Source organism: Mirounga angustirostris, unplaced genomic scaffold (assembly GCF_029215605.1).
Source record: "Mirounga angustirostris isolate CCGP_5_RB_7025 unplaced genomic scaffold, mMirAng1.0.hap1 SCAF_9, whole genome shotgun sequence".
Lineage (NCBI taxonomy): Eukaryota > Metazoa > Chordata > Mammalia > Carnivora > Phocidae > Mirounga > Mirounga angustirostris.
In genome coordinates, this window is record NW_026991717.1 from 10481453 (window position 1) to 10495147 (window position 13695).

A 13695-nucleotide genomic window follows, 5' to 3' on the forward strand; every position below is an offset into this window, starting at 1 on the left:
CAATATCGTCTTGTATTGAGAATCCCTTGCCCACTTTCTGCTTCCTTCTCTTGTAAGAGTTGACCCTTTTCATAGGTTAATCAGCACCTCCAAAGACCTCTCTGACCACTGTTGTTTCTTCCCTTCCCCTTTGTCTCACTGATTCAGTCCTTATTCATTTGATACAAATCCAAATGTCTAATCAAGATTTCCTCCACCTAGCACCTGAAGCGCTGGCATGTGTAAACATATTTGTATAATTCTGAGAGTATTTTAAGAATTTCTGCATTTTGTAACACTCCTCTCTCCCTTTTCTCTACTCCCAGGGCATAACCTTCAGTAGCAGAACAAATCAGGCCAGCTAGCAAGCTGCCAAGTCCTGTGGGCTCCTTGTCAAGGAAAACAGCTGACCCCATTTCTAATCAACCTCTCCCCACACAACTCTGCTGGGTCACTGAAGGAGACCAGACCAGAATTTGAAACTTTCCAAAAACGTCCAATATACACTGAATGCAAAAGGATACTTACATTGTCTTTGCATAAATCTGCTCTGTTTGGGAGATAAGGGGGAGAATCACCCAAGAAGTCACACGAACAGATTCTACCTTGAACACCTCTGCACATATAATGGGTGATGGTTATAGAAACAGCCCAAACCTCTACCACAGTGCAAGAGATATAGCTCGAGAGGCGACCTGGCAGTCCCGGAACCAAGGAATGGATGACTACAAGTATCAGGACAACTATGAGGGGTATGCCCCCAATGATGGCTATTACCGTGGCAATGAGTCCAACCCAGAGGAGGATGCACAGAGCGATGTTACAGAAGGCCATGACGAGGAGGATGAGATCTATGAGGGCGAGTACCAGGGCATCCCTCACCCAGATGATGTCAAGGCCAAGCAGGCCAAGATGGCACCCTCCAGGGCAGATGGCCTTCGGGGCCAGGCCGACCTGATGGCCGAGAGGATGGAAGATGAGGAGCAGTTGGCCCACCAGTATGAGACCATCATTGATGAGTGTGGCCACGGGCGTTTCCAATGGATCCTCTTTTTTGTCTTGGGTTTGGCTCTGATGGCTGATGGGGTGGAGGTGTTCGTGGTGAGTTTTGTCCTGCCCAGTGCAGAGAAGGACATGTGTCTGTCCAGTTCCAAAAAAGGAATGCTTGGTAAGTAGAAATTTCCAAAGATCCTTCTCTTTGTGACATTAAATTATGAAGGGGAAAGAGCAGTTAAATTTATATAGTACCTGTCACTATTGGGCACCTTAAATCTATCACGATGCCCTTGCAATGCTCTCATTTTACCTTTAAGGCATTTTTATCTCAGAGAAAATTAATTGGCTCAAGTTTACCCAGTTAATAAGTATTAGAGCTTGGATCCCTGCTCAGGTCTGTCTGACTCTCAAGTTCTTAGTTCTTTTTCCAAATCTTATTGCCTTTTTGAGAGTCAGACCTCTCTCATCTTCATATTAAACCACCTTCCATATTGAAACGGCAAATACATTTTGTGAGTGGTAGGCCAGAAAGCTTCTTCCTCTCAGCCCTCTCTGTGTCCTTCTAGAATCTGATGGCGTCTGCTCCCGGTTTCTCTTGTATGTAAGTGTCAGTGGGCTAACTGCCCATGTACCTTGGGGATGCATGCTGGGCTGAGCTTATCCCCACATCCCCTGCAGGCCACTGGGAATCACACTGTGAAGCACAGATGGATTCCACAGGATGGAGGACCAGCCTTGCAAATCAGTAATAGACTGGTACTGTGAGAGCCAAGCCTCAGATATCAGGGCCTGAGACAAAGAGGATTTTGTGAAGTTAGAGAGAGGATGGGTACCAAAGGTGTGGTGTAGAAGAGATTCATCATAATACAGACAAGGATTTGTGTTGATCATTAAATGTCTTGGAAACATATCCATTCTCTAAATGTAAAGTCCATGCAATTGATTATTTAGCAAACATATAGTTATTGAGAACTTACTATGAGTCATGTTCTTAAGAACCCTCAAGAACTCAAAACCTGTCTAACAACTTAATTCATTCACCCAATAAATATTTATTATGTGTATACTGTGTACCAGTCTCTGTGCTCAGCCCTTGGGAAGAAAATATTGAACCAGATAGACATGGTCCTTGCCTCTCAAGGGACTCACACACAGCAGGACAAATAAGCATTAACAGACGCAGAGAGTTATTCAATTACTGTAGAGGTAAGTGCTATGAAATACTTTGTAGGACTCTCTTCTCTAGTACTTGCTTTAAAGAAAGCATTGACAGGGGCACCTAGGTGGTGCAGTCAGTTAAGCATCCGACTCTTGGTTTTGGATCAGGTCCTGATCTCAGGGTCCTGATCTCAGGGTCATGAGATTGAGCCCCTCATTAGGCTCTGTGCTCAGTGTAGAGTCTGCTTCAGATTCTCTCTCTCTCCCTTTGCCCCTCCTACCCATGCTAAAATTTCCCACTAAAATAAATAAATCTTAAAAAAAAAAAAAGCAACTGTTGGCAAACATTTTCTATAAAGACCCAGATAGTAAATATTTTAGGCTTTGCAGGTCCAGATAGTCTCTGTTACCACTACTCAACTCTGCCTCGGTAGCACAAAAGCAGCTATAGACAACACACATGGGCATAACTGTGTTCCAATAAAACTTTATTTATGAAAAAAGACAAAGGGCCAGATCTAGCCTGTGGGTTGTAGTTTGCCAGCCCTGATTTAAAGCCCCTCTAAATAAGATTGGGATATAACATAAACACCTGCAATAAAGAGTTGTTCCTGGAAGCTTTTAAAGAACAAACTTTAACTAAAGGGCCATTTAAAATGATTAAACTGTGTCATATATGACCAGTAGGGAACCGAAAGAGACTGAGTATGTACAAACAGAAGGAATGACTTAAGGAGCAAGGCTATCACCCAAAATTTTTAAACACCATTAGAATTTTAGTTGCTTTTTAAAATTGTATTTTTATTGAAAAAATTCTGCTTTGTGCTTTTAAGTTCGAATCCTTTTTTTTTTTTTTTTTTTTTTTGGTAAGGGCAAAAAACAAAACAAACCCCAAGTCCCAAACAAAACCATACAGTCCCCAATTTATTTAAACATTTGCAAGGCCTTAATTTGCTTTGTGGTATTCTCAACTGAAACCCTGGGTCCCTGTTAGGCCAAATTGGCAATGTCAGTAACGATTTCACGCCTCTTGGTCTCTCAACCACGTCAGTTTCTGGCAACCTCATTAACAGAGCTGCAGCATGGTTGGAGCTCCTGATGGCTCCCAGGGCAAATGTTCAGAGTCAAGGGAACGTGGTCCTAATCTAGAGAGCTCATATTTGTGCAATTTTGCTTTTGGTGTTTGCCAAGAAGACGTTATGACTCAGCCCAAGAAGGGCAGGCAGACTACCTGAGCAGAGATGGACTTCCTATGCACTTATGGGCCCCCCTGTGTGGTCAAGGAAGTGCATCTGGGTGGTAGATGATGGGAAGGTCTCCAGGGACCAGCATTTCCACACGCTGTTTCATCTGACCTTCATGGTCACCATGGCGGTTAGAGGAGTTTCACCCCATTTGTACCTGTCAGGGAACATGGAGAGCTATATCCTAGGTTACATAGAAATTGCTGGAGCTGAGATTTTAACCCAGGTTTGTCTGATTTCAAAGTCTGCTCTCATTCTGTTCCACCATCCTGCCTTTCTTTTCTACATGGTCTTTGGAAAAGAGGTTGTGCCATGGGGCAGGCCTTCTTTCCATGTCATCAAGCACCCCATAGATTGCTTAGAGGAACATAGATTGCTTCCAACAGAGAGGTGGCATGGTGTGAGAAATGATGCTGTGGGTGCTAGAGTCTGGCCACTAGGGTTTGGCCACTGGCTATGCCATTTACCTTGGGCGAGTCATAAATTCTCTTTGTTTCCCATATGTGGAATAGGGTAATAATACTTTTTTTTGGTGAGGACTAAATGAGATAAAGCTGGTAAAGCAACCAACCCTGCATAAGGCCTAAACAATGTTAGTTCTTGCTATTTTGTATCTTGACATTCTCCTTCCCTGCATTTGGGACAAATTATAGTTGCAATGACATAATGGGGTGGCATGCACCCTGGAGCCAGGCAGCCTGGGTTTGAGTCCTTGCCCTGCCAATTCTTAGGGTGATTTGGGGAAAGTGGCTTAGCTTCTCTGTGCCTTGGTTTCCTTGTCTGCAAAATGGAGATGACAATGGGATTTACTTTATAGGGTTTTGTGAGGATTCAATGAGTTCTATGCATTTAACTTGCCTAAAACAGTGCTTGCACATAATTGGTGCTCAAGATATCTTAGTTGTTTTGTTATTATTATTATTGTTTATTATATATAGTTGTTATTGTTACTAAACTGATGACTTGGTAATGATGAGCCACCCAAATTCAGGGCTAGATATTCTCAGGTGATGACATTGCCCATTTTTTTCAGGCCAAATTATTTTTTACAGGCTTTTAAGCTGCCCTACGTGGGCTGGTGACAAGGCCCCCTCTCTTCTGTGCTAACCCAGTTCTTTCTCTCTTTCTTTTCCCTGTATGTGTGTGTGTGTGTGTGTGTATGTGCATGCTTGTGTGTGTTTAAGATTTAATTTTTTTAGGGCAGTTTTAGGTCCACAGCCAAATTTTGAGAAGAAGGTACAGAGATGTCCTGCATGGCTCTGTCCTTATAGACATGCCTAGTCTCTCCCCATTACCAATATCCACCCCCCACCAAAGTGAAACATTTGTTATAATTGTTAACCTATGTGGACACATAATTGTGACCCAAAACTTGTACTTGACTTTCAATTTAGGGCTCACTCTTGGTGTTAAATGGTCAATGCATTTGGATGAATGTATAATGACATGTATCTATGATTATAGTATCATACAAGGTACTTTCACTACCCTAAAAAACCCACTGTGCTCTGCCCATTCAGCCCTTCCCTGACTCCAATCCCTGGAAACATCTGATTTTTTTTTATTGTTTCCATAAGGTTGTGCCTTTTCCAGAATATTCTATAGTTGGATCATACAATATGTAGCCTTTTACATTGGTTTCTTTCAATTAGTAATATGCATTTAAATTTCTTTCATGTTTTTTCATGGATTGATAGCTCATGTCTTTTTAGTGCTAAATACAATCCCATTGTCTGGATGTACCGCAGTTTATTTATCCATTCACCTGCTGAAGGACATCTTGGTTGCTTCCAAGTTTGGCAACTAGAATAAAGCTGCTATAAATACCTGCATGCAGATTTTTGTGTGGACATAGCTTTTCAACTCCTCTGGATAAATACCAAGGAGTGTGATTGCTGGATCATATGATAAGAATACATTTGGTTTTGTAAGAAATGGCCAAACTGTCTTCCAAAGTGGCTGTACCATTTTGCATTCCCGCCAACAATGAATGAGACTTCCTGTTGCTCCACATCCTGGCCAGCCTTTAGCATCCTTGGTGTTCTGGTTTTTGGCCATTCTTATAGGTGTGTTTCCTTGTTGTTTTAATTTGCCTTTCCCTGAGGACATACCACATGGAGTATCTTTTCATATACTTATTTACCAAATATGTATCTTCTTCTGTGAGTGTCTGTTAAGGTGATAGCCCATTTTTAAATTAGGTTGTTCCCATATTGTTTTAGGAGTTCTTTGTATGTTTCAGGTAACAGTCGTTTAACAAGATGTGTCTTTTGCAGACATTTTCTTCCAGTCTGTGACTTTGTCTTCTCATTCTCTTCTTGACTCCTGAACTTTTAGAAAGATGAGAGTTGAGCTCCTTCAAGTGCTGCATTTTAGTGGGTCACTCATCTAGAATTGTCTCACTTGGGGAAGAAAAAGTCTGTGAAAATATTGTTAGCACTGAAGGCCCTGCCCTGCTTACTGTCAAGTGGTCGGTCTCCTTCAAGACAAGGAGAATGCATTCATTTGTTAATTAAAATCTTCCTGCATTATTATTTTTAAAACTGCTGAATATTATCACGTGCCTGGGATTCCCTCTGGCTGATGGCCACACAAAGCAGGCAACTCATAGGACTCAGTGAGTTTTATTCTTTTATATATGTGTGCTAACTTATTAACATTATTACGTGAAGGGCGTCTTGGTAGTTTATTATAAAACAAGAAGGAAAACTCTGCATACTACTTTTCTGGACTAAGAAGTATTCTTCATGGAATAAAACTACTTTGTTTTCAAAACCACGACTTCCTTACAAACAGTATATCAAAGAAAATCAATGCAAGCCCAGTGCTTTCAGTAACTGTTTTCAAAGTGCGTTTCAGAACATTTCAAGAATAGATGGCTCTAGCAAGGCCTGTCTGCACACTGCAGGACAGAGCAAAATGCTTTTACTTATTTAAAGTCCATTTTAAAAAGTTAAAAATTGGGGAAGGGGGGGAGGATATGCAATACTTAATGTCCAACTGTACCATGTATTTAATTAAATTTTTTTTTTTTGCAGTTTTACATTCTGCTTTTTTAAAATTTAAATTCAGTTAGTGAACATAGAGTACATCCTTGGTTTTTGGTGTAGTATTCAACGATTTCATTAGTTGTATGTAACACCCCGTGCTCTGCTTTTTTTTTTAACACAAGTGTAGTTGACACAGATCAATGAGTTTTATTCTAAAGGCAGAACTAGAGCTCACACAAAAGATATAAAATATAAAACAGCATGGGGCACTTGCAGTGTCACATCCAATATTATCCTTTTGGCCCAAAGATGAAGAAAACAAAGGCCTTATAAGGGATGGAGCCTGAGATCAGGCTGCTCTGAAGTCTTTCTCTGAGAGTCCATGATCTTAGGTGGTGGACGAATGAATTCACATTTCTTTTTAATGCCCTTTCAGGTCCTATTGATGTATATTCCAGTTATATGTAAAAAAATCATTCAAAGAATTGACGTTAAAGGTAGGTAGTTCAGGATTGTGTTTGGTGTTTTCCAATGACACCCACTTGTTGGCATCTCAGTGCCTTGTTCCCTTGCATTTAATGTTGGGGATACCGATAGCATCCTCCTTTGCCTGCTTTGGGTCCACTGACGCCAAAGTTTCTCCACAATTGCAAAACTACTCCTTAAGCAGCTGGATTTAAAGTGGACTCTTCCCACCTTCCTGCTGCCCAAAAGAAAGAGAGTCCCATTTTCAGGCAAAAGTTTCATTTTTGCCTTCAGGATTTTGATTTCCTGGAAGGGTCTAGTTGTTTGGCATGTATTTTATTGGCTCTTAGTTTTTCTTGCCATCTGCAGTGTGACAGCTCAGGGAGTCCTATTCTTCAGGCAGTAATTTAGAACCTCACAAGGGACCCTGGGGCTTGGTGTCTGCATCAGCTATAGGGCAGACGCAGAGCAATGTCGCACAGGATGGATTCATTAGAATAAATTTTGAGCTCGATTTCCACAGCAGCTCAGAGGTGCCCTTACTACTCTGCTGTCACGGAAAATTATTCTTTAATTGTTTTATGTGTGAATTCAAGGTGAACATCAGGGCAGAACATGTGATTTATGAACTACTTTTTCATTAGCCCTGAATTCAGAGTATCAGTTCCTGAAGGGAAGGCCACTCTGGGCCCCTGGCCCTGGCACAAAATATGTGCCCAGTAAATACTTACCTACCACCGTGAAAATAAATACTAATGATGGTGAAATCCACTGCTAGGAATATGTGTGTGTGTGTGTGTGTGTTTTATTTATATCAGTTGTTCTTATTTAGATTTTTTAGATGATGGGATTCTTTAGAAGAAAAGCTAAGGGATCCCTGACCGCCATATTTCGGCTTGATTCCACAGGCAATGGGGGGCTGTTTAATGAGGAGCTATCAAACGCCTTTGAGGAAGAGGATGACGAGTTGGGACCTGTGTTTTAGGAGGGTCACTCTGCTCCAGGGGTTTTGGTACTGGGCGTGGTTCTAGAGGATGAGAGTCTGAATTGATTCTGGAGCTTCTGGAATTGACTCTCTAATCTGATTCGATATAGACACGATTGACTATTCCAGTAGTAAAGACATCACTGATCGCCCCGGGTGTGATGTGGCAACAGAGATACTCAAACTATCATCCTTGGATACTCCTAATGAAACACTTCAAAGAGGCAAGGTGACCACGTACAGAATCCCTTGGACCTTTTTGTCCAACTAATGAGTAAAATGAGCTTGGTGGAGTCAGAGCAGCAATCAGACCAGTCTGACTTGTGGAGACTGTGGTGTTTCCAGAAGTGAAACAGGTCAGAAGCGTACTAAATTCTCACTTGTTCTGTATAAGCAGAAAAATTTTAGGTAACGTGAACAAAACTCCAACTTGTATCGTAAGAACGGCGTCATGTCCATTTCCAGACTTGAGCCAGTTTACAGCCCCAGAACCCCTGAACGAGGAAGAGGCTGAGTCTCCTTGAGGAAGGATCCTGGTACACTGAAAACATGCTTTCTCCCAGTCTTTCCAACTGTGCACTGGGGAAAAGGAAATAATCAGACCTTGTGAAGATGATGGGACATTGGCTGTGAACTGGCTCTAATTCCAGGGGACCCAAACATCTCTGTGGTCCACCAGGCAGAGTGGGGGCTCATGGAGGTATGTGATCAATGGAGATTTAGCTCAGGTCCCTCTCACAGTGGGCTCAGTGGGTCCCAAAACCCTCCTGTGGTTATTCCCCCAGTTCTGGAATGTGTCATTGGGGTAGACCTACTGAGCAACTGGCAAACCCCCACACTGATGAAGAATGGATTGTCAGGGAAACTAGAGGTAGGAGAGATGACAGAAGATTACTAGAATAGTCCAGGGGAGAAATATGCAGTCTCTGGACTGGTATGTAGAGGAAGTAGTAGATGCCATGTGAGTGTTTTGAAAAATTAAGATTTTTATATAGAGCTTTAAAATATTTCTGCTATAAGTACCATTTTTCTTGTTTAATTTATGCAAGGAAGGAAGCAGAGGACCTAGGCAAAGAAGATAGCCCCTCTCTAAGAGATTTACACTTTTCCACGGCTGGTTGTATTTATTATAAAATCAGTGCATTCATAGCAAAGGGTTGACCATTACAAAGCTAATGAGTGAATCCAGTATTTTTGTAGCCAACATACAATGAATAAAACAATTTTCTGTACAACCAACCAACCCACCAGCCAACCATCCATCCAAAAAACCAGCATCATGTTCTCAAGATGAAGAGGGTTCTTTGCATAATTAACCAAGGGGGTTTAAAAAAAATAAATCTTACAAGGAGAACTTCTTGCAAAGAAAACCCTCACTTTCATGATGTGAGATATAGATTAAATATGGATTTAGCTTTGAGTGAGGCACTTTCCCACTTGTCTACAGGTGTTTCAGTTTCTGTGCCTTTCCACTTCTGCATCAAAGGATAGCACCTACCTCTGTCTCAAAGCACTTGTGTCAGCCACTTCAAATTATTAACTGCTGGTGCAAATTTGTGGATCCTGGGTTATACTCTGATTTTAATCTAGATTGAATCAAAGATATTTGGAGCTTATGGATGTGTAGTTTTTAGTTTTACTTGGAGTAAGAGAGAGAGGGAGGAGAGACAGAGATAGAGACACAGAGAGATAGAGACACAGAGAGAGAAAGGAGAACACAGTAGAGAATGGTATTTAGCTCCCCGGGTTGCTGGGAGAATTAAATGGAATAGCTCAGGCTAACCGTGCAGCTCGGGATGTGCACACAGTAGGTGCTTAGTCAGTATTCATCCTGCTCCTCTGATCCATCTGCAAAACCTGATGTTTTAGCTTCTCACTTGTTTTAACCTTGGTTAGGGTAAGGATAGCTCAGCAGATTCTTTCTATTCTGCTTACAGAACATCTCCTTTGGCAATAAGACCTCCAAAGACTTGAAGGATTTTTTTTTCCTCCATGGTTATATGCACATTCCTTGAGACCCTGTAAATAAAAGATGTTTGGTAACTATCGACTTACTAATTATTAACATAAAAATGTTGTAGTTATTTATTTATATTGACCTCCCTGTATTTATATTGTCCCTACCATGGAAAACTTCAGCAGATAAAAAAAACCTCATAAGGCTCTTAATCCACATATTTGAAAATATAATTCCCAGACCATGAAAAATACAACAGGAATGAATGAGGGGGAATTCTTAAATAAACTGGTGTATTTATTGCAAATGGAGGGGAAGGTGTAGGGTTGGGCAAGGGCTCACAAATGCCCTCCTTCAAGCCCATCCCGTATTTCACGCATCCCTCCACCCACCTCCATTCTGGTCACCAGCAGTTTGTTCTCTATAATTAAGAATCTGATTCTTGGTTTGCCTCTCTCTCTTCTCTTTTTTTCCCTTTCCTCATTTGTTTTATTCTTAAATTCCACATATCAGTGAAATCATATGGTATTTGTCTTTCTCTGAGTAACTCGTTTCGCTTAGCATAATACTCTCTAGATCCATCCATGTCATTGCAAATGACAAGAGTTCATTCTTTTCGTGGCTGAGTAATATTCCATTGTGTACATATACCACTGATTCAAAGGGAAACATGCACCCCAATGTATATATAGCAGCATTATCTACAAATGCCAAATTATGGAAGCAGCCCAATTGTCCACTGATTGATGAATGGATAAAGAAGATGTGATATATATATTTCAAGAGGGAGGGGAAATAGACCCCATCTCCTGATTGGTTCTGGAGAGCAGGGAGGAGGAGGGACTAGAAATATTGCTGAGCCATTTTGTGTGGTACAGTCAGCGACTGACTGTTTTTTTTTTTTTTTTAAAGATTTATGTATTTATTTGAGATAGAGAGAATGAGAGAGAGAGCATGAGAGGGAGGAGGGTCAGAGGGAGAAATAGACTCCCTGCTGAGCAGGGAGCCTGATGCAGGGCTTGATCCCGGGACTCCTGGATCATGACCAGAGCCGAAGGCAGACGCTTATCCGACTGAGCCACCCAGGTGTCCCAGCGACTGACTGTTTTGAACCAGTTCTCTGGGTGGCCCCTCTCAACAGCACACATCATTGCCATTTGGGGGCTAGGTAATTCTTTGCTCTGGGGCCCTGTCCTGGGCATTTAAGGCTATTAACAGGATCCCAGGCCTTTACCCCACCAGATGCCTGAAGCACCCAACTCCCACTTATGACACCAAAACTATATCCAGATGTTGCCAGATGTCCCCTGGGGAGGGGTGGGGGTGAGGGTGAGGGAATCAGCTCCAGCGGAGAACCACTTCTAGATGAGTACTCTCAGCCCTGGCTGCCATTAGGTCACCTGAGGAGCTGTTAAAAAGAAACAGGCCCCGCTCTAGAATAATCAAGTCAGAATCTCTACGGGGGAGGTGTGAGCATGGGCTTTGCTAACAGCTTCCTGGCGATTCCAGGGTGCAGCCAGGTATGAGAGCTAGGTATTTTACAGAATCTCAGAGGTAGTGGGAGCTGCTGAGAGGTCAGGGTTTTGCTTGTTGTGCTCTGTAGGAACTGTCCCCAAAAGGCTTCCTTCTTATGTTTGTGATGATGGTTGGGATGTTTGCATGCACCTTGACCAGCATGAAAAAATGGGGTTGCATCCAAAAACCACATTTCCTTTTGCACGGTGCTTTACAGATCTTCAGTGGTGTTCATGGATATTCTGAATTTTAAATTACCCCATGAGACTATCAGAGTGATAATCCCCCATTTACGTGATGAGGGAAATGATGTCGGAGATTTTAGGGGATACATGCTGGTCGGCAGTTCAGTTCCTAAAGCCGTTTTCCTGTCCTATTTGTTACTCACTGCCACTCCTCTTCACCGGGGGCTACTTTCTAGTAATGAGGCTGGGCAGTTCTTTTCTCTTGCACAGATGTATTCAGAAAACCAAAGGAGAACCAATGCTAAAAAGTCAGTTATTTCCCAGTGCCTGGTACAACCTCTGTGAACTTTCTTCTAATTTGAAAGCCAATTATAATAATTATACTGCCACCACCAAGGGCTATAATCTGATAATATATCTTCCCTTGCAACCATTCTGTACTAGGCATTTTATATATGACATTTCTCATCCTTTTAGCAACCTGCAAGGAAAGCATTGTTTTCAGCATTTTACAGATGGGAAAAGTTAGGCTCCAAGAGGTTGAAGTAACTTGTCAAAAGTAGTTAGTGATACATCTAGGATTTGAGACCAGTGATTAGGTCTGATTTCAAAGTCTATTGCTTCTCCTTTCCCTTGCTGTCCCATCCGTGGAAGTTGTTTCTAAGTGCCTGTTAACCTTAAACAACGTTTTATGTGAAATGCGTCACTCCAGTATGATGCAAGCATGGGGCCCCCTTGGGAGTGCTGGAGTGGGGTACAGCCCATCTCTGTAGGTGAGAGCAGGATGTAGTCTATGTCCCAACCAGCTGCACCAGAAAGGCAGGTGCTGATTTTACTGGGGATTCACAGCAGTCCCTGAGGCATAGACCATCAGCCCAAGTAGACTGTCCAGGGAGTGAAGAACAACACTGTCCTCCTGTATCAGGCCATGGAAGGGCTCCTAAAGAATGATCCATCACCCTGTAGAGACCAGAGCAGTAAAGGTGAAAAGAACTCCCCCATGCCCCCATTGCCAAGAATCACGTCAGATGTGGAGTTCACAACTGCTCAGCTAAAATGGTCCTTTGTAGGCCAGTGGGTGTAAAAATCCCTCTTTATGGCACAAGCCCAGATGAGCTGGTTTTCACTTTGCAAAGGATTGTTTTAGTTTCCAGAAAAAGTCTCAGATAGTATCAGGGCAGGGAAGAGGGAAGGGAGAGTCAGATAGATGGTCCTGGGATTGTAATCACCTTTGACATGCCCCATGGGGTCCACTGAACAGACTGAACACCTTCCGCTCCATGGGGGCTACCTGGGGCTGCTCAAACATGAACATTTTCTGTTTCACTGCTGGAATTTTTGCTGACTGAGAGGCATGCATCAATCTCTGCTGGGGATGTGTAGGAAATGTCCCAGAGAAGTTTCACCCTTTCCTTGGGCCCTCTGCCTCACCTCTCTTGAGTCCCAGAAAAGGAAGTGTTATCCTTGAAAGGAGATGTGATGACAAATTATAAGGCATAAGACATTAATTATAACATTATGGAGTCATCTAATACTAGAAGTGAAAGGGATGAAGGAAAACTCCTAGCATCCCCTTCATTTCTAATTGGAGGAAACTGAGCCCCAAGAGCAAGTGAGTTGGTCAAGGTCAGATACTCTGAGACTGGAGCCTGGGACCCCTGAGGCCTGGCACAGAGCTCTTTCCTCTATAACAAGTTGTCTTGTCTTTTGCTCTTAAGGAAGACTATACAAATCAATCAGATGGTCTTTTATCTATGATTTCTTTTTTAAGAGGCGGTATGTGTCTCAGATGCATTCAGTTGCTGATAACAGTGGCTTTGAATCGTAGAAGTGTTTATTATTTACTTATCAAGAATTCCCAAATTAGGTGGTTCCAGGGGTGGGTCAGTGGTTCACTGACATCAGGGCATAAGGCCTGGCATCTCTGTCATCCTCCTTCCCTTTTCTTCATGGTCACAAGATGATCACTGTAGCTCTAAACTCTCCATCCTCCCGTACTGGCTTTCCAAGCACAAAGTAAGAGATGGTGGCAAGAAAGTGCTATTTCTGCTTTTATTAGGCACAAAAATATTGCCCAGAAGCCTCTGACAAATATCCCCATATGTCTTATTGCTCTCCTGAATAAATCACTGGCGAGAGGAATAGGATGAAGATGGCCATCTTAAATTAACTATGATCCACCCCCTAAGGTTGAGTATGTACATAGGGGGGCAATTTCTCT

General features: G+C 42.3%; 1 protein-coding gene across 1 annotated transcript in view; it reads left to right on the forward strand.

Annotated features, from left to right (window-relative positions):
- The first annotated feature begins 254 nt into the window (after window positions 1-254).
- Window positions 255-13695, forward strand: part of SV2B (synaptic vesicle glycoprotein 2B) — a 67750-nt gene continuing 54309 nt past the window's right edge. The window contains exon 1 of the mRNA XM_045899462.3: window positions 255-1147. Coding sequence (XP_045755418.1) covers window positions 607-1147 — 541 coding nt within the window. The 5' untranslated portion in view covers window positions 255-606. The remainder of the gene's footprint in view (window positions 1148-13695) is intronic.